Source organism: Cnephaeus nilssonii (genome assembly GCF_951640355.1).
Source record: "Cnephaeus nilssonii genome assembly, chromosome: 1".
In the NCBI taxonomy this organism is placed as follows: Eukaryota; Metazoa; Chordata; class Mammalia; order Chiroptera; family Vespertilionidae; genus Cnephaeus; species Cnephaeus nilssonii.
Genome location: NC_137072.1, coordinates 103,854,442 through 103,882,118, shown reverse-complemented (window position 1 = coordinate 103,882,118; position 27,677 = coordinate 103,854,442). Strand labels below are relative to the sequence as shown.

General features: G+C 47.7%; 1 protein-coding gene across 1 annotated transcript; it reads right to left on the bottom strand.

The window, feature by feature from the left end:
• On the bottom strand, positions 1-27,074 carry LGI2 (leucine rich repeat LGI family member 2). The gene is made up of 8 exons (XM_079773995.1): positions 26,854-27,074; positions 24,918-24,989; positions 23,041-23,112; positions 20,934-21,005; positions 15,012-15,083; positions 14,174-14,343; positions 6,575-6,739; positions 1-3,052 (listed from the first exon to the last, which is right to left on the bottom strand). Exons 1-8 carry the CDS (start codon positions 27,057-27,059, stop codon positions 2,235-2,237), a joined length of 1,647 nt encoding a protein of 548 aa, XP_079630121.1. The 5' UTR covers positions 27,060-27,074; the 3' UTR covers positions 1-2,234.
• Between the last annotated feature and the right edge of the window lie 603 nt (positions 27,075-27,677).

Here is a 27,677-nt window from a genome sequence, read left to right as displayed (position 1 = left end):
AACGGTTACCAGGGTGGTGACTGCACGTGGTTAGCCCCTAATTTCATCCCCAGCGGTGAAGCTGGGAAACTGGCACACCGCTCCGTAGAGACAACGCCGTGATGTTGGCGCAGTTGCCTTCTCTATAAACGTCTGAATCGGGAACATCATTTCGATCTGGCACAGTGCTGGGCTGTCTAAACGTCTCCCACTTGACTATTCGCCAAGTGCCCGTTTTCCCACCCAGCCTTGTCGGAAGGGTTCCATGTGCCAGAAAGAATAGTCTGACCATCGTGACAGCCGAGGAATAGCTGAGCTCTCCCACGTCCAGCCTCCAATGCAGGGATCTGGGCATTTGCAGTCAATGCAAACAACCAGGAAGGGGAAAGAAGACGGGAGAAAGTCGTTGGTGCTTAAAAAAATGACAACACGCCACTTTTCTCCGGTTCCCTCGGTGCCTCACGGGAACGCCCCAAGCAACAAGGCCACCGTGTGTGAATGAGCTGGTTCATGAAGGTCCCTGGTGTCCGAGGCTGGGCGCCCTCAGCCTTCAGTCCCAGAATGTGCCCAAGAAGCTGCTGTGACATCAGCACATTGTTCTCTAAGTGCTATTTATTGCCTCGGTCCGCACTGCTTACAGTCTGGAAACCGCACACACACTCATATCTGTGTCAAAACATCTACCTACTCATGACTTGGCAAACACAAATCATTAAAAAAGTAATACAGTACAGCGATGATGCTATGTTCATGGCTACGAGTTGTGGGGTTACTCTTTGAGAGCCACTCCTGAAACCATTCCCTTCCCATTCTCTGAAGAGAACCAGCTAACCAGGCAGAACACCCCCTGGACACTCCACCAAACCAGAGCCCTGTCCCCATGAGCTTCCCGATGGTCCACACCAGAGAGACCCGTTTTGAAACAGGCCACCTGGGCCCCTGAGTGCAGACCCAGCCTATGGGATTCTACGTGTCTGGCTCCTAAGCTGGTCCCTATTGTTCAGTGCCCCCTGCCCCCCATTTCTGTGTAGAGGATGAGCCCCCTGTCAGCACATGTCCCCGAGGGAACAAAGGACAGGGACAGGGAGGAGCGTGCTGTCCTGAGCACCCCGGCTTCTACAATTTGGAGCTACAGCACCTTTGGAAGGGCTGTGCTGGCAGCAGCAATATCAGCAAATCAACAAAGCAGACGGCTACGTGAGCAGGGAGGTAGGCAGGTGGGCAGGTAGGTAGGTTGCTATGCAATTACTTGAAATATTAAGTTGCCCAGGGGGCAAAGGCATGCATCAATCCAAGGGCCATCTCTAGGTTTCAGAGTACATGGAGATGTGTGTGAAGTCCTCCTCCACTCTACAAACTCTTAGTTCGGAAATCCTCGTCAGATGGCAATACCTGCTCTATTGCTCTAAAGGACAGAATAGAAAGCACCATTCAGTCTTTGGGCTGTGTGCTGGCGACCCGCACACTCAGAGAAAGGGTTCTGAGAAGCGACGCATCAGGGAGAGCATCAAACAGGCATTGCTGCTCCGGCCACCACGGGGGTCAGCGCTGAACCACAAGAAGAGGAGACCTCCTTTGTCTCCCTCTTGGGCCCACAGCCCGTGCTGGGCCTAGACAGGTGTCAGCAGAATATTGTCTTTGTAGCAGAGGAAGCAATTCGTCAAACATTATTGTGTTGACACGCCCATGACAAGCATCCATATGAGCCAATGCAATAGCCAAGGTTCTGCTAGGAAGGGGGGTTGGGGGGGGGGGTCTGGAAATTGGGATGGCTCAAAATAGCAATGCTGAGTGTTACCCGATTTTTAAACTTACCATCAGCAAATCTTTTCAGCTGACTTTGGCTTTAAGAGTCCTTACCAGAAAGATAGCTAAAATGGGGTGAGAAGGGCCCATAGTTTGTTTGGTCTTTTTAAAAACTTCATTATAAGAGCTGTCCTATCTTATCCGATTTTCTCTTTCCTCATTAAAAAAAAATCTCACGTTACTTTCCTAGATGGTAAGAGTTACTACTGTACTCGTTTCTCAGGAATTACAGGCTTCCCTATGTCTTTTTAAATGGGAGGATGGACATGGCATGCAGTTAGCCAATAAATGTAATCCCTGATTAAAATGTGAGTTCTAAAAGTTGGAACACGTCTAACTATTTCCCCAATGCAGTGTTAACGTCAGACCTCTGAACCTGGCTTCCTTTTAAATATGTTTTCTCAGTTCTCTCCCGAGAGCTCATGCTGTGTGTCCTTTAAATTCACTGATCACAAACTTAAGTCAACAACTATGTGTTCAAAAATCTTTGTTTTCCCTTTGAAACTGGATGCAAAAAAGAAATCCCTCCTGTCGGTGGAGACGGCCGTGAAGGAACGAGGCGCCTGCACGTAGATCTCCTTGAACTTCTTGAACAGCTGCTTCTCCTTGTCCCACTGGTATATCTGGGAGAACGTGTAGTCGCTCCCCAGGGCCAGGTAGTGATTCTCTTTAAAAGAAAAGGGCTGCAGGGTCATGGCCCCCCGGGACGGGAGAGCCTGGATCTCCACGAACTGCTTATGGTTCCACCTCATGACCCTGGAGTCCCCGATGAAGCGGGTGAGGGACAGGTAGAGGGAGTTCTGCATTCGGAAGCTCTTCACGGCCAGCACGTCCTCCATGTTGGGGATGTCGCTGTGGGGGACGAACTTCTTGGAGCTCTTATTCCACTGCAGGATGATGGGGACCTGGGAGCGGCTGGACAGGATCAGGTGCGATTTCCCGTCTATGTCGACGAACTCGGCGTCCGTGTCCCTGAACCACTCGTGCAGGGACTGGTAGGAGTAGAAGCCTTTGCTGTTCCATTTATAAACCGTTGACAGGCCGGCTTTCGAGCTGTCGGCGATGACGAAGAACGTCTCGTCCTCGATCTGAAACAGCTCAATGTCGTTGGGCTTGGAAATGCGAGAGACTTCGATGTCTTGGAATTTGACAAACTTGGTCCAGCTCTCGTCGTATTTGTAGATGTGAGAGCCGCCGAAGAGCTGGGCCACCACCACAAACACCTGGTCGTCGATGAGGATGGCCTTGCAGCCCACAATGGACTGACCTGTGCCCCAAAAGAGAGGACAGGGGATTAGGGCAGCCGTGGTTAAGATGCTCCTCCACAGTGACACAGAGACCCTAGGGAACTGCTGGTGGGGAATGTATAATGGGGCAGCCCCTCTGGAAACCATAGAAAAGTTAAACCATTGAAAAATTAAATATAGAATTACCATATAATACAGAATTCCACCTCTGGATCTTTGGCCAGAAGAATTCAAAGCAGGGTCTTAAAGAGATATGTGTCCAGCCATGTCCATAGCAGCATTATTCACAATAGCCAAGAGGTGGAAGCAACCCAAGTGTCCACTGATGGGTGAATGGATAAACACATGTGGTCTACGCATCCAATGGGCTTTTATTCAGCCTTAAAAAGGAAGGAAATTCTACCCAGCCAGCATGGCTCAGTGGTTGAGCATTGACCTGTGAACAAGGAGGTCATGATTCAATTCTAGGTCAGGGCATATGCCTGGGTTGCGGGCTTAATCCCCAGTGTAGGGTGTGCAGGAGGCAGCCAATCAATGATTTTCTCTCATCATTGATGTTTCTCTCTCTCTCTCCCTCTCCCTTCCTCTGAGAAATCAATAAAAATATTTTTTAAAAGGAAGGAAATTCTGATACATGATACAATGTGGATAAATGTTGAGGACATTAGCCAAGTGAAATAAGCCAGTTCACAAATAAACAAATACTGTATGATTCCACTTTTATGAGGTACCTAGAGTAGTCAGATTCATAGAAACAGAAAGGGGAGGGTGGCTGCCTGGGTCTGTGAAGAGGGAAAAATGGGGAGTTGTTTCATGGGTGGAGATTTTCAGTTTTCCAAGGCGAAAAGGGTTCTTTTGGTTGAAACAATAATGTGAATGTACTTAACACAACTGGACAGTACACTTCAAAGTGGTTAAGGTGGTACATTTTATGCTTCTAGCCCATGTCTAGTTTCCCGTAATTAAAAAAAATTAAACCCTTTTTATAAATGGTGGCTCCATAGAAATATGTAAATGCTGGTCACCTGGGTCTCTGTGTCTTTAGAGGCAGGTGTACAAGTCAGGAAATTCACTGACACACCAAATGCATTGTCCTCATGATGTTCAAAAAGCACGTCCCAACTCCATAGGGCAGAAGGAGGCCATTAAATGGCTGTCTTCCCTTGGGGGTGGGGAGGCAGTCAGATGGTAGGAGTGAGGGCTCATGGGCAGAAGGAAACAATTTTAATAAGGGCTCTTGAAGACATTGGCCTCTTCCGATGGCCGGAGCCAAAGGAAATCTAGATAGTCTGGCTGCTGCCTACACTCCACCAACAAGGTACCAAAAACACAAAGAAGAAAATCAGAATCATTGGTCCTGCAAATGCCGAAATGATACTTAATATCTTGATATATTTCTTAATCATCAATCTATGCTAATATTCAAATGCACTTTTTAAAAATAAATTTGAGCTTATCATACAAATACATAGGCTTCTTATTAACCTGTGTTTTCACTTGACCATGTTCACTTGTGAATATTTCCCCATGTTATTTCCTCTTCTATAACTAGACTTTTAAATACTACACAGCATTCCGCTGTATGAATGCACCGTAGTTTGTTTAACTAATCCTCTACTATTGGACATTGCAGCTATTTCTAGCTTTTCATGATTGTAAATAACATGCTTCCTCGTAGAGAAATCGTTTTTGGAAAACCATCTGGCAGTGTTCTTATGTGTTTGCTGAGTCAAACATTGTGCACATTTTTTAAGGCTTCTGGGTTTAAACTACCACACCGCTCTTCGAAAGCTGCCCGGGCTGCCGCCTGCCAACACTAACTGAGGGTGCACGCTCCTGGTCTTCCTCCTGCAGCGCCTGCTGCCCAGAAGCACCCACTGGCCTGCCAGTCTCAGCCAAGGGGCGTGAGAGACAGAAAGAACTGACTTCAGAAATGCTCCCTAATGCCTCTGCCCAGGTGAACACTTCTAGCCCATGGAGTTGTCAGTAGCAGCCGAGATCATCGTGTGTGTGTGTGTGTGTGTGTGTGTGTGTGTGTGTGTGTGTGTGTGTTTCCAATGACACAAACGAGCGCCTGGCACCTCACAGGCCCACAGCCAGAATTGCCCACAAGCACTGACATTGGCTCTCCCCGCACAAGAGCAAAGCGTCACTCTGCTCCCACGTCCCGTCACGGGGAGAAGGCAGAGGGGCCGGCTCATTCACCCCTCACCACCTTCCAAGTCAGGAAAAAGAGAGGCAGAAACACGTGGGCCATGAGTCCTTTCTTGCCCCCCTTTTTCCTTTCATGTGGGCTGGGTGTAGGGTGCGAAGCCTCGGCTTCCCTCGGCAGGTTCACCTGTGCGGTTCGGAGCTGACTCTGCACTTGGACGAGCGGGGCTGCGCTCAGGAATGTGAGCTCAGCACCAGGCGGCCAGATGGCCGACAGCAACGTGCTCATCTGAATGGCCTCTCCGTGGCATCTGCATGTGTGTCTCACAGACCTCTCAGGGCTGCGAGATGAGGCTCATTACGACACTTTCCCTGCCTCCCACATCCCCGCACCTGCTGCGAAGCCACTCGGTGCCGGAGAGATCCCGAGGAGCCTCCCCCTCCAGAAATTCCACCTCCATCCGCTTCTCGCTGGAACAGCAAAACGCTGCTCCATCTCCAAATCAGGACTCTAAAGGAAATCCTCTCGTGGGGTAACTGTTGGGCCATTGTGACGCTGCTTATAAAGTTAGTATTATTATCCGGTTGCACTTGATAAATGAGAAGTGTTTGCAAGATTATTTTAACTTTACCCACTTATTTAAAAAGCAAGCAGACCCTCCATTTTTAGTAGCGTAGGACACTGGGAGCCCCTGCCAGCACTGAAAGAATCATTAACCAAGTCTTGTCCCAAAGGCCTGGATTTAGAGAGCCGTGCATTCTTAATTGTTTGCATTTATTACAAGGAAGCAGTGATCACCAGGACCTGGCAAGGGGGCAGGAAGAACAGCTAGACCGTGGAGGTGTGTTTATGTGCATGTGTGCATGATCGCACATGTGTGTGCACGTGTGACGACATGTGTGTGTGCCCATGTGTACGTGTGTGCATACACCTACATGTATGCATATGTGCACGTGTGCATGCATGTGTGTGTGCATGAGCACACATGCTTGTGTGCATGTGTTCATTACCATATTGTTAATAATCAGCTTAACAAAAGGTGAGGACTTGTTTAGCTGCTACAAAGTTGGGGCAATCAAAGGTGCCATAACTGCTCAAGATCAAGGGGTTCTCGGGGTGACCTCTCACCTCTCCAGGGAAATGCCTCCCACCACACGTAACCCGTCACTCTCTCCCTTTTCAAAAGGATCCCCGACAACAAACAGGATCACCACCTGAGGCTTCCGTTCTCACCAATAATGGACCATGTCATGAAACAATCAGAGATGAGGATGGGCTGGAATGTGTCCCTAAAATCTAACCAAGGGAGAGAGCCAAGCGGTCCCTCAGTAGGGCAGAGAATGTTTCTTCTCTCGCTGAAATTAGGCCAATACCTCAAAGCCACACACACCTGTGATATTGTCATAGCTCCGGAAATTCATTTCGATGTGGTCCCACTCCAGCACCATACAGTTCTCCATGCTGGGCTGGGCGATGGCCACGTACACGTCGTTCTTGGAGTTGAACGTATCCACCGAAACCGACTGGTAGGGCAACGTCTGATGAACGACAAAATCTGGGAATAGGTGTTTAAAGAGAAAAGCTCCATGAGATGTCCTGTGGGAGTCATCAACCACCCCTTCTTTCCTTTCTCTCATCAGTTCCAAAAAGGGGAGGGGGGACAGGAAAGAAGCAATGCTAACATCCCAGTGTGTTTGACTCTGGGAGATTCCAGAAGGTTCTGACGTGCACAGGATTCAGACTGAATGCACAGCTTCTGATACAGCTTCTTTGAGATACACAGCTCACAGGTTTGGCTGAAGGATCTCAATGTTTTAAACACATTTGGTGAGACCTGGCTTTCAAAAAGGCCAGATGGAAGGGAAGCCACAGAGCAGCACCCCTGACACTACCCTGAAAATTCCTCCGTGAACCAGGGCGGCCGTGGGCAGCCTCGTTTGAGGAAAGCTGTGTCTAACGCTCTCAGAAGAGCTGGGCAGTAAAGAAACCTGTTGCTGGGGTGGTTCTTAAGCTGACCTGGCCATGGGATCCTTTTACCACCTGCTAACACGCGCCCAGCTCTGCATCACCCTGGTGGGGAGGCTGCCTCGGCAGGTTCACCATGAGAAGTCAACCCCCCAGTGGCTCCCTGCATGTTTGGAAACCAAGCCAACCCCTCCCATGCGGTCTCAGAGGCTTATAAAGACCCCCCTGTGGGGAAGGAAAGACAGGCACTGGCTCCTGGGCCTGGTGCAATGAGTGACGGCTCTGCCTGGGGTCTGGACAGCTCAGCAAGCACTCGCGGGAGGTCTGTTGCATTTTTAAGCAACAGAGAACCCGCCCAATGTGAGCACATGCTTGACTCTTACATTTAGTGGTAAATTAAAACTCCTCGTCCACACAGCTCCCCTGAGCTACGACAGACTCACTGTATTAAGTCTCGGTAGGAAATGTACAGTTTTACCAAGGAACAGGGCGAGGATGTCCTCAGATGCAAGGATACTTAGTCCGCGGGATAGCTGGAGAATCGATGAAGAAAGGGGGGAAAGTTCACTAATAAAGTTTAAGTTCTTTCTTTAGCCAGAGAGCCTTCAGGTGCACTGCTTCCTGGCAGGTTAAGTGCTCCCAGGGTAAAATGACGGTGCACGTCTGGCTAAGGAGAGTCGCTCTGTGAGAAAATCCTCACCCCTCAGTTCCCCACACTGTCCTTATTGGGGCCCCTCAAGTCCTACCTCCTCTGCAAAGCCTTCCCTGACCCCTCTAACCGCTGGGACTCTTCCTAATTCATTGGACACATAACCAGGCACTGTTGTTTACATCCCGTTATCCACACAGACTGACTCTTCCACATAGCGTCACCAGAGTCAGATTTGGGGACATGGGAGCGATCTTAGAGCCGTGAGTCATTTCACAGAGTCAGAAGCCCAGAGAGGGGGCACGTCTGGCCATGGGCACACAGCACGGTGTGTCTCCCGAACAAAGGGCTTCCTAAGGTCAGTCCCCATGGCACGAGCCCACAGCAGCCACTCAAGAAATACCTCTGACTGGGAAGCCTCATACAGCTGTTACACCAGAAAGGCAGTAAGAGGACCGGCCACTCCGCAGGGAGCCAAGAGGGACAGTGCTGAGGGAACGGGGCAGGAAAGGAGGTGGAGCAGCTGAGCAAGTGCTGGAGTGGGAAGCGTGGTGACAGGAAGAGCAGGCGACAGGCAGGGGGCAGGAGGGAGGGGCAGGGCTGAGGGAGTGAGGGCAACGTGGGGCACCAGGAGGAGCACTGTGCCTGGAGTCAGGCCACCTAAAACCACTGCCTGCACTGGAGACCCTGGGTGCACACTTCCCCTTACAAGGCCTCAGCTTACCTATCCACAATATGGGGGCAATGGTACTTACCTCCGAAGCTTCATGGCAGAGGGACACATTGGGTAACGTTGCCAGAAACGCCTGCCTCAAGGCTTAGCACAGAGCAGCTGCTCAATAAACATGGAACTAAGGTCCAAGAAAGGACAGTCCACCCCCTCTGTCCTCGCCACCACCCCTGGCCTGTCCCTTGGGGGAGTGTCCATTTCAATGACATCTGAGATAAGATGCCAGAGCTGCGACTCCACCTTCCTGCTGTCTTACCCTCTCTCTGCCTCGGTTTCCTCCCTGTACGTTATGATTCTACTCACTTAGAACTGCACATAGCACAGAGTTAGTGCACAAGGCATGCTACCTTTCAGAGGTGGCCCTCCCTGTGCACAGCAGGTGCTTAATAAAGGCTGCTGGCTTAATGAGTGTGGGGGCGCTGGCTCATTCTGAGGACTGGGGTGGGGAGAGGATGGGGCTGAATGAGTGATGCTTGCAGGTGTGGGGAGAAGAGGGAGACGCAAAGAGGAGGCTGCCTCTGCACCCGGACAACAAGAAGTGGCCAAGGGGGGTGGGGACAGGTGGCAATCATGCATGAGGTACCCTCCCCCCCACCCCAGGGAGTGGACTATCCAGAAGAGCTGGGGCTCAGGCTCCCACCTACACGTTAGCCTGCGACCTTGGGCAAGACACTTGAGCCTCAGGTTCCTCGGGAGTAAAATGAGGGGGATGTTTATTCCGTAGGTGGTTGTAGAGACTCAGTAAGAGTGTGCACGTAGTGTCAGCACAGAGCCGTCTATGGAAATGCCTCCGCGGGGTTAGATATGTAACGGTACAGTTACATGGAGCCTGACAGTCGTAGTTCCAATGATAACGTTATGCTGCCTGCATGAAGATAGGGAAGAGCCCCAACCCCCTGCCAAAACCCCCAAATACCAGCGCTGATCAGCCCAAGAGGAACAGAAAGCATCAGCCTCGGCTCTTTCCTGTTGGCACGCGCAGGACCAGCGTAGAAGCCAGGAAGCGCTGGCCGAGGACACAGGCTCCGAGGGCTCTGTGCTCACAGGTGGCGAGATGGGAAAGGGCAGCCGGCCTTGTCCGCCTCTTTTTCCGGAGTTAGCGAAGGACTCTGAGGACACAGGTGCCCTCTTTTCATTGCAACCCGGAGGCCTACAAACCACTCCTCTGCCAGGGGCATTCGTCTAACCCAGGGCTGCAGAAGCTTCTGAACATGCATGCGATGCCTGTAGCGAGCGGCTTGTTCTAGTCTGGCCCCCGGCCGCACGCTGGCTTCCCAGAAACATGAGCGTCTGCTTAAAAACGCAGGTCATTTAAAGTGCAGGCCCCAAAGTCAGCGTTTTATTAACGATTCCCAGAATGAGGAAAGAGCTGCCAGACTGGAAAGCATTTTACAAATCTGGCCTTCAATGGTCTGATTGTCATTTATTTTCCCAAAACATCGGTTTCATCATATTTTGTATAAACTGAGTATCTTGCACAACACAGACTGTTAACTCATTTGAATTATAAATCGAATTGCTAATAGGAGACCCCTTTCTCCCTCCACAACCCCTCCTCAGAAAAAAGGAGGAGACAGCCCTAGCTGGTTTGGCTCAGTGGATAGAGCATCGGCCTGGGGACTGAAGGGTCCCGGGTTCGATTCCCGTCAAGGGCACACGCCTGGGTTGTGGGCTCGATCCCCAGTAGGGGGTGTGCAGGAGGCAGCCCATCAATGATTCTCTCTCATCATTGATATTTCTATCTCTCTCTCCCTCTCCCCTCCTCTCTGATATCAATAAAAATTTATTTAAAAAATTAAAAAAAGGAGGAGACAGCCCAGCGGCATGGCTTAGTGGTTGAGCATCAACCTATAAACCATGAGGTCACGATTCCATTCCCAGTCAAGGCACATGCCTGGGTTGTGGGCTCGATCCCCAGTGTGAGGCATGCAGTAGGCAGCTGATCAATTATTCTCTCTCATCATTGATGTTTCTATCTCTCTCCCTCTCCCTTCCTTTCTGAAATCAATAAAAAATATAATAAGTAAAAAAGGAAGAGGGAGAGAAGGAAAAGAGAAAAAAACAGGTGGAATAAAATGATCGATACATATGAGTGTGTGTGCATGGGGGAGGGAGGGGACTCAAATTTAAATATCGTCTTCCATCCTCATCTTAATTTATCTTTCACGAGCGGCAAACGCACAGCCACGTGGAAAGCTCTCGGAGAATGAGCGCATTGATATGACACCAATTTACTAGTGTTTAAGTATTATTGGGATCTCTGCAAAAGCCTGCCACTTCCATTCACACTGGATTAAGTTCATGATGTCAGTGGGACTCTTCCATTTCAGGCACGGCTCCCCCTGGAATCAACAGATTTTTACATAGCTATTTATAGCACTTGCAGAGAATAAATTATACATGATGCCTACCCTACTGGGAGAGAAACTGCACATTAATGCATTATTTCTCTTTGCATTTTCATCAGCCCTGAAACAGGGCAGCTAACAGGACCATTAGGATGCAAAATTCACTCCCTCTAAGGAATTTAGTGAATTATCCACCTAACACGGGGAATCATGAGCAGGTAACAGGGATTTCTGAGGTGGATAAAAATAGACTTGAGGCGGAAGGTTCGGGAAGGACTGTGATTAATCTAGAGAGCTGAACACAGTCCAGGGTGCTTCGTGGTGCTAACTACACCCCTGTGCTGGGAACAGAGTGGTACCAGTACCTTCCTCTCCCTGGGAAGAACAGCGTCTGCCTCCCCTCCTCCACCTCAAGAACTCACTCTTTTCCTGAAAATCTGAGCCACGAAGGAAATGATACACTAAGAAGATGCGCTTCTTCCCACCTCCTTGGTGAGGGTGCGGTAACAGTCCCATGACCTAGGAACGGGCTTTCCCTCTTCCTCACGCATTTCCTCCCAGCCTCTGATAAAGCCCAGACGATGACACTTTATCTGAGCAGGAGAGAGGAGCCCAAAACTCACCATCGATTGACCTATGTTCTTACGAGGCAAGGACTCTATTTGGGGACAGGTTATAACTTGCCTGTGCCTTTTTTTTTTTTCATGATGGAAGACCCTAGGAGCAAGAGGCCCTTTGTCCATGATTCTTTTTTGGTGTTGATGTTAATCCTCACCCAAGGATATTCTTTCCATGGATTTTTAGAGAGGGGAAGGGAGGAAAGGAAGTGGGGGGAGAGAGAAACATTGATTGGTTGCCTCCCACCCCCTCCCAAACCCCACCAGGCATTGAACCTGCAACCCAGGTACATTCCCTTGACCAGGAATCAAACCAGTGACCCATTTGGTGCATGGAGCTGATACTCTAACCACGAGAGACACCAGCCAGGGCCATTTGTCCATGATTCTTAAAGGGATAAAACAATAACAAAGATAGAATCCTCATCTTCCTGTTACCAGGGAGGTGTGATGACTTTCTGGATTTTAATAGGAAGCTGTTTAGCGAAGATATACACTGAGTGGCCAGATTATTATGATCTCTGAATGCATAATAATCTGGCCACTCAGTATATATATATATATATTAGAGGCCCAGTGCATGAATTCGTGCATGGGTGGGGTCTGGCCAGCCTGGCCAGGAGGAGGGGACATGGGCGGTTAGCCGGCCTGCCTGCTGGTCGAACTCCTGGTCAAGGAGACAATTTGAATATTAGCCTTTTATTATATAGGATATACACTGAGTGGCCAGATTATTATGCGTTCAGAGATCATAATAATCTGGCCACTCAGTGTATATAAGAGAGAGAATGCCCTAAAATGTGTTAGGGACTCACACTGATTCTGGGTTTATGACATGGACTCTGGGTTTATGACAGATTTCAGGATGGGCCACCTCAGTTCCAAGTGCCCTCTGTTCCCATGACAATTCTCAGAGCTCAGATGGTTTTCATAACCATCCATGGGGCTCTAAGCTCAGAAATAAGGTTGTCTCATGTAAATTATTCCCAAGTCCCTCAGTCCCTCTATAGCCCGTGTCCTTTCTCTCAGAGCTTGGCAAACTTTTCATTTACTATGACCAGGTGTGACTAGAACAATGGAAAAGCTGCTAATTTCACCTGGGGGTTAGAGAACTCTCTAGAAAAGCTGGGGAAGAGGTAGAAGCAGCCCCAACGAGCTTTGGTTTAGCATTTCATACCCAATGGCCTTGGATGCCACCTTCCAGTGCAAATGTCATTGACTCGACCTCTCTGATATTTTGCACTCCTCCACAATACAGCGAATAACCTGACGCAGCCGCACTGGCTAAAGGGCACCTGCCGATTACACAGCTGAATAAGCCCGTGTTTGGTGATGAAAGACAAGGTCATTCCCATAAGATTTCAGATTTCCTCTCAGAAAAGAACAGAGAATTGCAGGAGCCCTTATTTACAAAGACATCTGGAAATAATTTTTACTTTGCGAGTGTTTGTTTATTTGGAGGATGGCAGTTGGACTGGCCTACATGGGATATTTTGTTCTTGAAGTTTTTTTGTCTTTTGAGTTTCGGTAACTATGTTCTGACTTCTCATTCATACTGCTCCTACTGACATGCCTTGAAGCCCGGTAGATATCAAATCTCAGCCTGTTTACTTTTCTAAGTCTGATAAAGCAGGTTTCATACTGTGGATTGATCTTTTCTCCTCTGGTATTAGCCCTGGTTGGTGCTGCTAAGTGGTTAGAGCATCAGGCCATGTACATAAGGATTCAGGGTTCAATTTCCAGTCAAGGATATGTACCTGGGTTGTGGGTTTGCTCCCTGCACCCTGGTCGGGGTGCATGCGGGAGGCAACCAGTTGATGTGTTTCTGTCATATCTCTCTCTCTCTCTCTCTCTCTCTCTCTCTCTCTCTCTCTCTCTCTCTCTCTCTCTCTCTCTCTTCCACTGCCCCCTTCCACTCTCTGAAAAGCTATGGAAAATATATCCCCTGGTGAGGATTAAAAAACAAATAACATCTGGAGTCGGAAGCTGTGGCGACTCTATGTAAGCCTTTCATATGGAGACACTCACCTGCTCTCTACAAGATGTGCGGAGAGTTGAGGCAGTTAGTATTTTAATTTTATCTTTTTAATGTATAAACTGGACCCTGAGGTAGGTCCTGGAAAACAAAATCAAACTTTACATTTTTCCCTCAATGTGAGTTTCCTCTTTTGACAATTAACTCTTAACTTATATTTCTACTTTGCCTAGTTTGGTTATAATTTACCTAGTTATCTTTTTTTAGATGGGACTACGAACGCAATTTATAGATTTTTAAAGTCTCGTATTTACTACTTAAATTTTCAATAAAATTCATGTAATCCAATCAAGAGAACAGAAGTTTTGGCCTCTCTGCACTGGCTTTCTATGGAAACCCAAACTGACTTGAAAATGTTTTTATGCCAAACTCACCAGTTTATATTTGACTTAAAAAAAAAATCTTTAGAGAAATTTAAATTTTGTAAAGAATCGATAATAAAGCCAGTGCAGTTAACAAAAATCTAAACTGTTGAGATATTTTCCTTACCACATCAGTGCATACCTTTTGGAACTTAAATTTCGTCTAAAATAACGTTGACAGAAAGTTTTTGCAACAACTTTTCCCCAGTCCCTGTTGACAAGCAAAAGGCAAAACACAGGGATAGTTCTAATTAACCGCCTTGGTGACAGGGGACCTGCATACCTGTAGTTGTGCATTCGTAGTCAAAGCTGGTCACATCGTTTAGCTTCTTCTCCTGATATTCCGGGGGACCGATACACAGCACGTCCGAAACGGTGGAGTTTGTCATCTTCAACCACAGATACAGCCACTTGGCTTTGCAGTCGCATTCAAATTTATTGCCCCTTAAATCTCTGAAAAATAAAACCAAGTACAGGCACAGGAAAACAGACATGCCTCAAATGTTTGGGCACTGGTAGGAGACTCCAGAATTATTAATATCTTGATATATTTAACACCCCAAAATGTAATTTAAATTTTTTTATATTTAATACATCCTATTTTTTTGTTCTTATCACTGACTTTATTTAATAGTCTTCAGTGCCTCTGGTTTTAACTGGACAGCCTACAGGGAGCTTTCAGAGCTAACATACCACCATTTCTCCAAACTCTCTTGAAACTGTCGCCATGCCATGCTGGACACGGGAGCGATGACGGAACACCAGCCAACACAGGTTCAACACAAACACGAACAGGACATTCCAGGAAACCAGTTTTCACAAACACACTTGAAACGCTAAGATCTTGTTAAACTACGTCCAGTAAAAAGTGACCAACACTAGAAGGTAGATCAGATGGATATGCTATCTCGGGGAAGGCACCTAAGGCTACTAAGGATATTCTAAAATGGCACAATCCAACCCCATGCAGACTCCATGCTGTTTCCCAGAGGGCACAGCTCTGTCATAGGTTCTTGAGCTACAGTGTGAGAGAAATGCAGCAAAGGGGGAGAGAGGACTTAATGGCAGGATTTACTGGGGCACAAGCACAAGCAGACACAAACTTGATTTTCATTACTTACAGTTCAATCAGGGAGTCTAAATCACTGAAGACATCTCTTGGGAGTGCTTTTATGTGGTTATTGGCCAAAGAGCTAGAACCAGAAAGCAACATTTTAATGTGGTTATTATCTTCATGCCCTATTACTCTGAAGTTCCTTAAATAAAGTCATTATTTCAAACAGAGCTCTAATCCTCTTCAGCACAACATGGTTCAATTTCTGGCTCTGGTCATCGATACTGAGATAAAGAACTGAGTGTAGTTATACAAAAAATAATATAAATGCTGGGGTACAATGTAAGTCTTTTGTTTTTAAAACAAGCATTTATTAAGCTCTTGATATACATTGGTTAAGCCTCAGGTAGCACTCATGTTTTCAAAATAAAAGCCACAGTCCCTTTGATGGCATGCAAGACCCTCCATTGTCTAGTTCAGTGGTCGGCAAACTGTGGCTCGCGAGCCACATGCGGCTCTTTGGCCCCTTGAGTGTGGCTCTTCCACAAAATACCACGGCCTGGGCGAGTCTATTTTGAAGAAGTGGCGTTAGAAGAAGTTTAAGTTTAAAAAATTTGGCTCTCAGAAGAAATTTCAGTCATTGTACTGTGTATATTTGGCTCTGTTGACTAATGAGTTTGCCGACCACTGGTCTAGTTTACCTCCATTCCCACCTACCGATGGGACATCTTAACCACGAAGATCCAGCTGCACTGGCCTCTTCGTTATTTCTCAAACAGGAGAAACACAGCCCCAGCTCAAGGCCTGAACTTGCTGTCCATCTGCCTAGAATGCTCTTTCCCCAGACACCCCACAGCTCACTCCATCACCTTCTTACATCTGTCCGCAGCTATCACCACCTTCCCTGACCTCTACACATCTCCCTCCCCTGCTATGTTCCTCATTGCACAACTGTTACTTGACATACTATACATTTTATTTATCTACTTGTTTATTGACTGTGTATTCATCCTATACGTAAGCAACATGAGAAAAGATTTGTCTGTTTGTCCACATCTGTATCCTCAGCTCATAGAACATGGCCTGGCATATAGTAGGTACTCAGTAAATCTTTGTTGAATGAATTATGCACTAAAATGACAATGATTTTTTAAAAAAGGGATGGACAGTCGTGTACCAAGAAGTTCCCTATTGGTCCATTTAATGAATTTTATCACTTGTCACTTTAAGAAAGGACTCAGTAAATATGCTTTTACCTAAAGACCCTCAGCTCTAACCCTGACAATAATATTAAACCTCAACGAGCCCCATTTAGGGAATGAATGATGGTGATCGATTTTGTTTTCTCACTAACAACGGTTGACCAGAAACCATTCTGCATTTTTGCTGTTAGTTTTTAAGAATTTTCTAAAACATCTTAGCCCCCACTTCCCCTCTTCCAGAAGAAGACTCTGATTGAGCACCATCAACTCTTTCTTGGATGATTCAGGATTCTGCAGTGCCCTGTCACCATGCTAAAGATGAATGTCATGGGGCTGGGCTGCTGACGTTGAAAGATGCCGGGTGTTTAAATGATGTACATTGAGTCTGTAATTTCCCCCAGGCATTGTGTTCTAATATGAGTCAGCCAAGAAACTAATGGCTACTTTTTTTTCTTTTACATATGAGTACAAATAGCAAAACCATAAATGAGAAACATGTAGGCAATTCATCACCAAATATATATGTATATATATTTATATATGAAACTAGAGGCCCAGTGCACGAAATTCGTGCACGGGGGTGCGGTGAGGGGGTCCCTCAGCCCTGTCTTGGTCTGCAAATACACCAGCATCCCTCACCCTGGCCTATAGCTAGAGGTACCTCCCCTCCTTCTGCACAGCCTCTGGGAAGATGCTTGTCCTGGGGCCTCCTCAAGGCCCTGGCCCACGACGCCCTGCAGTTCGGGTACCCGGGGGCTTGGGCTTTCAGGTCTGGCTTCCAAATATATATGTATATATATTTATATATGAAATATGTATATGAAACATATATGAAGTTAGTCTTCTGTAGCATCATAATGACCCATCCCAGAAAGAGGAATTAAAGAAATGCGTGTCCTCCTTAGACTCAACTAGAATAGAAAGTTTTGAGCCCATTTTTTAAAATGTTACATGTTTTCTTTTTTAAAAAAATATATTTTTATTTATTTCAGAGAGGAAGGGAGAGGGAGAGAGAGATAGAAACATAAATGATGAGAAAGAATCATTGATCGGCTGCTTCCTGCATGCCCCATGCTGGGGATTGAGCCTGCAACCTGGACATATACCCTTGACCGGAATCAAAGCCAGGACCCTTCAGTCTGCAGGCTGGCACTCTATTCACTGAGCCAAACTGGCTAGGGCCTTTGAGCCCATTTTAACCAACCATTCCAGCTTCAAGATACTAACAGAATATGGGGATACCCCTTCCCATCTAGGTAACCACAAATGGATTAAAATGCCATTTCTTGTATTTGTTTATCCTTTATTTCCTAATATCTGTACATTTTTAAAGATGTTGGAAAATAGACTGAATATGTAATCAGACTGAACATACTTTAGAATAGCTTTCTGACATTAAAAAAGAACATGTTTATTTTGATTTTTTTTTCTGGTTGATGGTCACCTTACCTGAACATGTAAAGTAAAAACTTTTTTAGCTAATTAAAGGGGAATTTTTCAGCTAATTTTTTTTTCTACTTGAACTGTATGGTATTGAAGTGATAAGAACATACGGGATATTCAAGGCCAAAAAAGCAGACTATTCAGCAACCGTTCCAAGCGTTCAATTTGGATTTCAGAAGCTGAATTATTTAGATGGACCATCCACCCCACTCACACTCAGTGCATAACATCTCACTTTCCACTTCATTTTATCTTCAAATTCATGGCACTTACTTCATTTCTAAAACTACTTAACAGCAACCTGTCCCTTGGGCTTTACGGACTGCTGGAAACAACTGTCCTAGATTTTACTTACAGATTGGCACCGCTCCTTCAGGGCCCTGAAACCTGACCCGTGTTTCTTTACATGAAAACGTGACCCTGCTGGTGTTGGAGAAGTTTATAAAGGATAAAAATCAGAAACTTAAACAAGCAAATTCCAGACAGTGATTTCCTTCATCACGGGAGTGAACTTTAGAGAGCTGACATGTGATCTTTGCTCAGAGTTTACAAAAAAAAAAAAAAAAAAAAAAAAGTGGGGAAATGGAAGGACCAGTTCATTCTTAAACAATGTACTAAATGCTTTAATGACTACATGCATCTCCAGCCCAGAGGAGTCCACCTGACTTTCCCAGAAGTAGAGTCCACATGGAAAATCCAGCTCAGTAAGGAACCCACTGGTCAACCAGTGAATCTGAAAGGATGTCCTGCTGGCTTAGCCCTGTGCTAGATGCTGGATGAAGAACACAGCTAATGCAAGATCCTCACGGGCCCTCCCCTCAGGGAGCTCTCACTGCTGCTGGGGAGATAAAACTAACACCATGAAATCGCACCAACCAGTGTGGCCCGAGTCTACAGTAAGGCGCTGGGTGTGTGGAGCCAATAGGGAGGCTACAGGAGAAGTGAAGGGGAGACCCACATGGCTCCACATGGGAGATAGAACTTAATCTGGACTTTGAAGGAAAAACAGATCCCAGGAGATGGTGGGCAGAAGAAAGAGCACCCAAGGCCAGAGAAAGGATGTGAAGGAAAGCCCAGGAATGAGATGAGTTGGGTATGTATGGGAGCCCCCTGAGAGCCCAGTGTTCTGAGGACATTTAGGGAAATGAGGTTGAAGAGCTGGGGATAGAGGGGGCCTGGTGGGCTTGACTGTCAAGTGGCAATACAAGCTGAGATGGGTGTATTAGTGCATCTGATGCACTCTGGACCCAAGCAGAGGACTCCTTTGTTCCCTCTGCATTTCTCACAGAGAAGGAGGTGCCTCATACACATATGTACATCTGATATATGCATTCATGCACCCGGCCTCTAATATATATATATTAGAGGCCGGGTGCATGAATGCATGGGTAGGGTCCGGCCAGCCTGGCCAGGGGGAGGGGACATGGGCGGTTGGCTGGCCTGTCTGCTGGTCGAACTCCTGGTAGAGGGGACAATTTGCATATTAGTCTTTTATTATATAGGATATACACTGAGTGTCCAGATTATTATGTGTTCAGAGATCATAATAATCTGGCCACTCAGTGTATAGACACATGTAGAGAAGTCCATGCACCCATGTAAAAGCTATGCAAATATACATGTACAGTACCTATACGTTCTCCAGACCAAGGACCATAGCCAACTGGTCAAATGAAAGTTGACATCTGGGCTAACTCAGTCTCATGGGCTTTGCTTTAGGTTCACAATCTGCCCAGAGTCTTTGCTCAAAACAAAGCCCCTCATTCCTGACTTCTGGGAACTGGTTTATCTGGCCACAGCTGTTCCTCTCAGATGCCCACAGCTGTCTACTTAGCAGACTCTGTCTGGCCACCCAAACTGCCAAGGCTACTCAGCATTCCAGGGAGAAAATTGAGACTTCTTAAAGATTGGAGGAAGGGAATGAGGTGGTTGTTGATGATGATGATGATGATGATGACGACAATGATATCAATGCCAATCATACCTGGAGCATTTACCTGGGTGATGGGCTGGGTGCTTTGCAAGCAAACATTAACCACCATGTGCGACAGTCCTCTGGGGTCAGTATCATCATCCCCACATTAAGGATGAGGAAACAGGCTCAAAAAGGCTAAGCAACAGTAACAAATGATGGCCTTGAGATTGAACCCAAGTCTATGTGACTCTACAGGAATGTAGGGATTGGGCATGTAGGTTGAATTTGCTGGGGAGAGAAATCAAGATGTTTACAGGAAGAAAAGAAAACCTGGAGTAATTATGCCAACAGGAGTCAGATGCTCAGCAGGATGACTGTGCTGATCCGGATGTTTGGACCTCCCACTCTGCTCCCTCATCTCCTTACTCTGTTAGCTTGAACTCAGGCAGAGCTTCTGCTTGGTAGGATTCCAGAACCAAGTGCTCCCTGAGCCCAGGGACAGACACTTTCGCCTACATCAGGGTTTGATGTAAACTCTTCAGATGCTGTATCAGGCAGGGTGATACCCGCCAAGGATATTACCACTCTTGCCCAACACCCCAGTCAAAGCCCTCCCATTTTCTCACTTCTCTTTTTACCACACATGACCTGACTATGGAGACTCAGACACAAAATATCCATCCTGGCTAATAAATGGCTTCTACCAAGACAATGGCTATCTTTACATTTTCATAAACGCGGTCCCTATTTTTTCCAGTTTTCTACATTTGTTAAGTGTGTGCACTTGCTTCATTCTGATATGCCAATTCAAATCAATTTGTTGAATGTTTTTTCTCCAGAAAGCTATTAAAAATCCCAGAGAGCTTAGCTTAAGCTGCCGATTAATCCAACATAAAAGAAAAAGCTATTTGCATTCAAATTTGAGGAACCACAGAAAATGTCTCTATTCCACTTTGTCCTAATTCTGACCCTGCATTCAACCTTCTTCTATGAGTCTTTAAGTGCCAGTTCCTAAATCTGTAAAATGGGGACTCACAGATTATCTTGAAAAATGAGAAGAAGGCTCACTAAGCACCCAGCCGTGTGCCTGGCACAGAGTAGGTGCACAATACACGTCAGTCTCCTCCCCATCTCCTCCGTCACTCACATAGGTAGGCCCCTGGAAGCAGAGTGCTCCCTACTTGACATGCAGTCCTGTGGTCCATGACAACAATCCAGAATGATGGAAAAGGTAATCAAGACAACTGTGTCTTTATTTTCGTGGACTGGTGATTGGTCCATAACATAGAAACCTTTAGGGCAACCTGGAAATTAGTTTCATTCTGAGGATGTTACGATATGGACAAAACAGTCAAGAAAAAGAGAGGCACCAGGAAGGGAATCTTCCTTTGCACCTTGACAAATTGACAACACTTTTCATAGGACTTACAGGTGAGTCAGGTCACGGAGGCCACGGAAGGCATTTCTTGAAATCGTTTCTATTTTGTTCCCTTCGATGAACCTAAGGAGAACAGCAGTATAGGCAAACGGAACTTTCTCAGCTTAACCGCTCTCGGAAATGATATTGGCATGCTTTTGAAACAAAATCTAAAACATGGACACAAGTGTTTGTTCTGCACTCTCTCCAGAAGCAGCACACACGTCTTCAAATTCAGAGTTGGCAACAGGCATAGAAACATGTTTGGGGGAAAAAGAAGAAAGCACTGGACCAAGGCAAGAATGTTCAAATCTCCGCAGGCCTGGAATGTTCCCAGACATCAACCCTTCTTACATTTCACGGCCTGGCTACTCCTACTTCTGTTAACATCTTTGTCCCTTGAGGGGAGCCCGTTGTTTCACATCTCCTTATTAAAGTTCTCGCTGAGGGAGAGTCCCATTAAGCTTAGCTTCTGGCAAACTCTTGAGTTCATCATGTCCTACCCAGTCTAATCTCAGAACAAATCGGTGACGAGGCAGGGTCCTCTCAAGATCTCGAAGGCACAGGGAAGTGGGAAGTATAATGACATTGAATGCGGGCCAAACTTCTTTCTCTGCGCTAAAACGTCTCGGGGCTTGAGCTAGGATCCTGCATTAATAATAACTCTGGCCATGCCGTAAAATCTTGGTGAGAAATAGATGCACTACAACTATGCCCTCGGGCCATAGAGACCTACAGCTTAGTTTAAGGCAGGGGTGGGGAGCATCACATAAGGCCCTCGAAATTATGGGGTCTGGCCCTGCCAAGGCATTAGGGGTGCGTTAATTCAATGTTTGACCAAATATAACAGGCATTTTTAAGTTGATAATTTTGTGTGGACCTTGAATGATGTTATACAGATCCAAATGTCCCTTGGCAGAAAAAAGGTTCCCCACCCCTGGTTTAAGGCATCACATTTCATCAAATGGAAGAGGGTCTTTGATGAGATGGTCCAAGGCTTTGCACACGATGCCATTCGTTAATGAAATAGTTCTTGATTCTTGCACTGAGAACGTCCCCTTGCCTGCTTTTTAAAGATCAGGGGTCTATTCCATGATAGACTTCAGGATAAACTAAGCTGACCTCCTCCTCAATCATCTTGACACTAAGATAAACTGCTCACAGGAGAAAACCGGTAGCTTCACATTCACTCCTTGTATGGCGCGTTCACATGCTTTGAGAGACCCTAGCTGGACTCAGTGCTGCAGTCCTACTTGTCTTCCATGTGAAGCATGCTAGTACAATGTCCTGAGAGCACACATAGTATGTGCATCTGGAGAAACAACTCCAGAAACATCCTTCCTGAGGCCATAACATCAGCAGAGAGCTTCCTTAGACCTAGGATGTGTTCGGAATTCAAACATCTACCTGCTCACCTCAGATAAGAAAGCAGAGAGAAGGCTTTAAAAACCCCTCTGAATGCCAGGTAAGGAAATCCCATCTGATAACGGGATTAATGTTATTACAAAGTTACACAAGACAAGGATGAAAGAATTTAATCGGAAAAAAGACATCAGAGGGGGGCAAAGGCAGAAATCAGAGAGAGAGCAAAGCTCATTGCTGGGGGGAAACTGCACCTCTGAAAAGGGAAAAATAATCATTCTTGAAAGCAGAAAAAAGAAAATTAGACCCTTGTCAGCAGCTCCCAGGCGATACTGCACACAGGACATAGGCCAGCTGAATTAAAATCATGACACTGTATTCCCATATAGGGAGACTTTATTTAAAACTAAGTAACCCTCAGAATCCTTTCTGGCTGATCAGCAAATCCATGCCTCGTTATGAGAGGTAAAAATATCCAACACAATTTCCAATTGTGCTTACTACATGGCAAATTAAATGTCAGCAGAGAATGAATGGATATCTTTCCTTCTTTGTTTCCTTTCCCCCTCTTTGTCCCCAGCCTCCTCCTGTCCCGGCATGTTTATACACAAGTGAACTATAAAAGGTCAGCGCTGGAAAGGGAGTGGGGTTTTATCCACCCCAAGTTCTGTAAGAGATGCTGTTCGGCTTGGAAAGCAATAGAGCAATTGTACTGACGGACCAAATGCTCAGCAAACAGACAAAGCACAGCACTTACAGGTATTCGAGATGAAAGAGTCCAGCAAAAGCATCATCGCGGATGACTGTAAATGAGTTAGAATTCAGCAATCTGAAAAGAAAGGACAGGTTTCAATGCGGAGATGTAAACCTGGAGTCCCATGGTGAAGCATTTGTTTCTTTCCCTATGTCCTGAGCCACGAGCAAATATGGGTTCTTCTCAACCTAAGCCTGGCCCATTAGATGCACAACCCAACTCGCAGATGCTGATAGAACACAGCAAGTGGGTTCTCTTTGGCCAGATTTTCTGGTCACTCCCATTACTCTACCCTTTCTCCCCTTTGGGTCTCAGGGGAGACCCTGAGAGCTGTTATTTCAAAGCATTCTAAAGCCAGCACAACTAAATAGCCAAAGAATGCTCAATTATACACTAGCAATCATGGAAGTAGAGATCTAAAGGGAGTTAATCCAACTCCATTTTTGGAGAAACCTGAGCCCAGAGAAGTTAAGAGACTTCACCAAAGTAACACAGCTGAGACATAAATAAATAAATAAATAAATAAATAAATAAATAAATACCTTTCTACTATATTATACATTCCCATGATAAATAATAATAAAAAAAAGTTTAGGAAGTCTTCAGAATACTCTTTAGCACCAATAGTTTTTTAAAAAAATATATTTTATTGATTTTTTACAAAGAGGAATTGAGAGGGATAGAGAGTTAGAAACATCGATGAGAGAGAAACATCGATCAGCTGCCTCTTGCACATCTCCCACTGGGGATGTGCCCGCAACCAAGGTACGTGCCCTTGACCGGAATCGAACCCGGGACCTCTCAGTCTGCAGGCCGACGCTCTATCCACTGAGCCAAACCAGTTTCGGCAGCACGAATAGTTTTTTATGAGTCACACCTAAGTCTCCTTGGTAAAAGTTTATATGAAATAGATAGTTACCACTTAAGACTATTGGGTAAAGTACCTAAAACTGTATTTCTATTTATGGAAAGTATATTTTAATAGAACTAGCGTTATTAAGAAACTTCAGAATTTAATATTATAAGTAGGTACATAACATTTCAAGAACAAAAAGATCAACAATCAGTCAACTTAGGATGAGTAGTGATCCATATTCCATTTCTTCATGTTTTTCTGTAGTCTATTGCTTTTGATTCATCTCAAGTTTAAGAACCCAATACATACACAGAGAGTGTGCTATGTACTCATGACTTTGCCTGTCAATGATTTGCTTTTGAAAGTTGCTTTCTGGACTTCTCTTTTCATTAGCAAACATGAACTGACCTGGGCAACAGGGCAGGACATAGGCACTCGCCAAGAGGGGCTGGGATGTAGAACAGTTATGAGTGTGGGTTAGAATCCTGACTGTGATTTTGAGCAAGTTACTTAACTTCTCTGAGCCTCAACTTTCTCATCTGTCAAATGGGAAAATAAAGATACCCTTCTTGTCAGGATAATAGGATGATTAAATAAAATTTTGCATATAAATGCATAGTATGCTTCCCAACAGTTTATGTACTCAGTCAACTAGAAATACTGCTATTTCCAGAGTAACATTAAGAATTGAAACTGTAGGTTTGCTCTTAAAGTGAGAGAAACAGTTCATTTAGGTGAAGCTCTAGTCAAAATTCCATGGACTCACATTCCTAGTTGCCAGATGTGTGGGCTGGGGTCTACAATCCAATCCTTGGGCCAGAAGTAGGAAAGGGCACTGGGCTAAGAGCCTTCAGACCCAGCTTGGTGAGAACACCACAGCCCATGTTACCACTCAGATCCAGCCGTGACTTACTCATGAGCTTGAGCATCTTAGGAAGAATTGATATCAAAGACGCAGAGATTGCTTCTCCCAGGACCACACCTCAGGGGACCCCCATTTTCAGGGAGAACTTGCCATACTCACAGCAGCTGCAAGGAAGGCAGATGGGAAAACATTCGGTCCTTGATCTCGGAGAACGTCCCATTTACCAGGCTCCTGCAGGCAAGCGAGGAACAAAACAAGGCCTGGGTGGTTTGAGAAGTTCTGGGCAGGATGGGCAGTGAGCCTTACCCTCCACCTGTACTACGAACGCCTCCACTCAGGAATGAATCTTAAAACCGCTGGCCCGGGGCTTCTCGGGGTAGGAACAAGGCAAGTCAAGTTCATGTCCCAATGAACGGGATCAATATGAAAACCGGTCTGAATAACAGAAACCTTTACCATCAGACTAGCTCCTTCCACAGACGTTATCTCAGCCCTTTTAACTCAATCCCCCTGCTTCCTTTTTCTCTACGACAGGAGGCCCTGGCTGCAAATGGATAATTGCTTCACCTCTGCCCATGATTCTGTTTGTGTAGACACAGCGTTAATGTTGGCCCACGAAACTCCAGAGCAGCATTAAGCATTCCCCTTGGGAGCCCAGCTCTGAAAGACACTCGAAGCACTTCTGATTAAATGCACCGTGAAAGCCTTGGGGGGAAACTCTGAGACACCTGAACTTGGGTGTGCAGTGGGAGGCAATGCCATCTGCCAGATTTAACGGTCAATGGGGGGGACAAGAGGCTTGGCTCTATTATTGCCACCAGCCGCGCCCTCCCCCCCCCCCCCCCCCATCCTTTCTGGCCACAGCAGGACCTCAACACATGATTTCAGAATGACTTCAGTTGGCATGCAGATAGATTAAGCAGCTGCTGGTCTGAAGGATTTAACAAGGGGAATTCTAATTTCTGGGATCCTCCATGTCACCCGATTTAGCAATATGAGGAACCAAAAAGGCCCTCTTCGCCTGCCAGCCAGACTCCTAACTTTCTAGAAATGCAAACAGGAAGCCCTTCACTCCGGGGTCCAGGCCTCTGTGCCTTGCCCAGGGGAGGAGGCAGGGCAGTGTAGTGCAGGAGGAAGTGCCCTGAGCATAGCTGCTCCACCTGGGAATTCCCTGCCTCTGCATGGAGTGGGCATCCCCAGCACCTTGGCCCGAGCAGGGAGTCATGTCAGCAGGAAAGATAGCGCCCCGAGCCCCTTCACAGCCATTAGGAGAGCTGGTCATGCGGCTTGGGAGGCCACGTGCCGGCAGGTTGAAAGCATCTCTTCGTAGGTGGGTAAATGATGTGGAGCCTTTTCCCATCAGCTCCTCCATCATTGAGAAAGCAGCCAATGTAATATGTGGTGCGGAGATGGGGGGAGAAGCCGGCGTGGACTCCGGGCAGGAAGTCAGGCTGACTTCCAGCACCTGCCCCAAGACTCTCCAAGCTCTGTGTCCCCTCTTCCAGGCCCCATGGGGCACCCCTCGCCCCCCCTTTCCAGAGGCTGTCCGGAGGCTGTATGACTTTACTGAGTTCTTCCCATCCTGAGCTGTGCAGAGGTCGGGATGAGGCCGCGGGGTAAACCGCAGCCCAGACTTGAGGTGGGACAGTGAGGCCTCACCCTTCCTGGGTACACTCACTCCAGTCACGCTCACTGCATCTGCATGCCCATACACAACACTGCTCTCCCCCGCCCCCACGCACACATCCTCCCAAACTTTAGTGCATCTCTGAATCCCCTGGGGACGCCACATGCAGACCCCCAGGCCCCACTCCAGAGCCCCTGCTGCAATCAGCGCGGGCCCCAGAATCTGCACCGGCACAATCTCCCCCGGGGGGGGTCCCATGCGGGGGGCCCGCGGGCCACACTCGGAGAAGCACTTCTACAGGGACTTGTCCGGGTTCCCAGACTCCGCGTCCCGGTCCCCTCCATCCTCCCCAGGGCCTGAGACTCCACCCACAGCGCGCCCCCACCCAAACACCGAGAAACCCGCTAAGGAGTGGGGTCAGGGCGCGCCGTCCCAACTCCCTGGGCCGGACGGGTCCCACTGACTCACAGGGAGCTGATGTCGCCCGGCACGACCCTGGGCACCCAGGAAGAGCCCACGCAGATGATGGACTCCTTGGTGCAGCTGCAAGTGGTGGGGCAGCGCGCCAGCCGCCTCACCTGCGCGCTCGGCGGGACCAGGCACGCGGCGCTCAGCAGCAGCAGCAGCAGCAGCTGCAGCCCGGGCGCCCCGCCGCCGCCCCTCCGCAGCGCCATGCCGGGTCCCCGGTCCCCGCCCCGGCCCCGATCCCCGCCGCCGCGCCGCGCGCTCGGACCCGGCGCCTCTGCAGACCCGGGCGCCGCTCGCTGCTCCGCCGCCGCCGCCGCCGCCGCTGCTGGCGAGGATGAGGGTGCCGCGGGTGTGGGAGGCCGAGCCGCAGCCGAGCAGCATGCTGGCCGCCACCCCCACTCGGCGCCCCCCCACCTGAGCCCGGGCTGCTGGGCGGCCGCCGCTGCGCCCGCCGCACTCGCGCCCGCCTGACATCAGCACTAGCGCCCGCAGCCCGCTCTGGCCAATGAAGACTGCGGGGCGGGCGCCCGCCCCCGGGGAGAGGGGGCCGCGCCCCGCCCCCGCCGCGCCCCGGACCCTCCCGCACCCGCCCCGGGAGCTGCGGGAAGAGGAAAAAGTTGGGTAACCTTAGGGGAGGGGCCGGACTTGGAGGGAGACCCCCTGGGGCCCGCGGGGCGGTGGGAATCGGGTCCCCGCAGTCCCTCCACCAGCTCTTTTTGCTTTTTGCCCGGCCAAACCTGACCAGGGAGAAGGGGGGGAAATAGGGCCCGGGGAACTGGCTTGAAGGCTGGGAAGGGAGATTTCGTCCTGGGTGCTTTGAAGAG

What these genes read in the sequence shown, in the direction of transcription:
- LGI2 (XM_079773995.1), bottom strand. Translation starts at nt 27,059, where the DNA reads ATGGCGCTGCGGAGGGGCGGCGGCGGGGCGCCCGGGCTGCAGCTGCTG. An exon ending in CTCTTTCATCTCGAATACCT is followed by an intron (nt 21,006 to 23,040) that starts GTAAGTGCTGTG and finishes TGTTCTCCTTAG; the next exon opens with GTTCATCGAAGGGAACAAAA. An exon ending in CTACGAATGCACAACTACAG is followed by an intron (nt 6,740 to 14,173) that starts GTATGCAGGTCC and finishes ACCTATTCCCAG; the next exon opens with ATTTTGTCGTTCATCAGACG.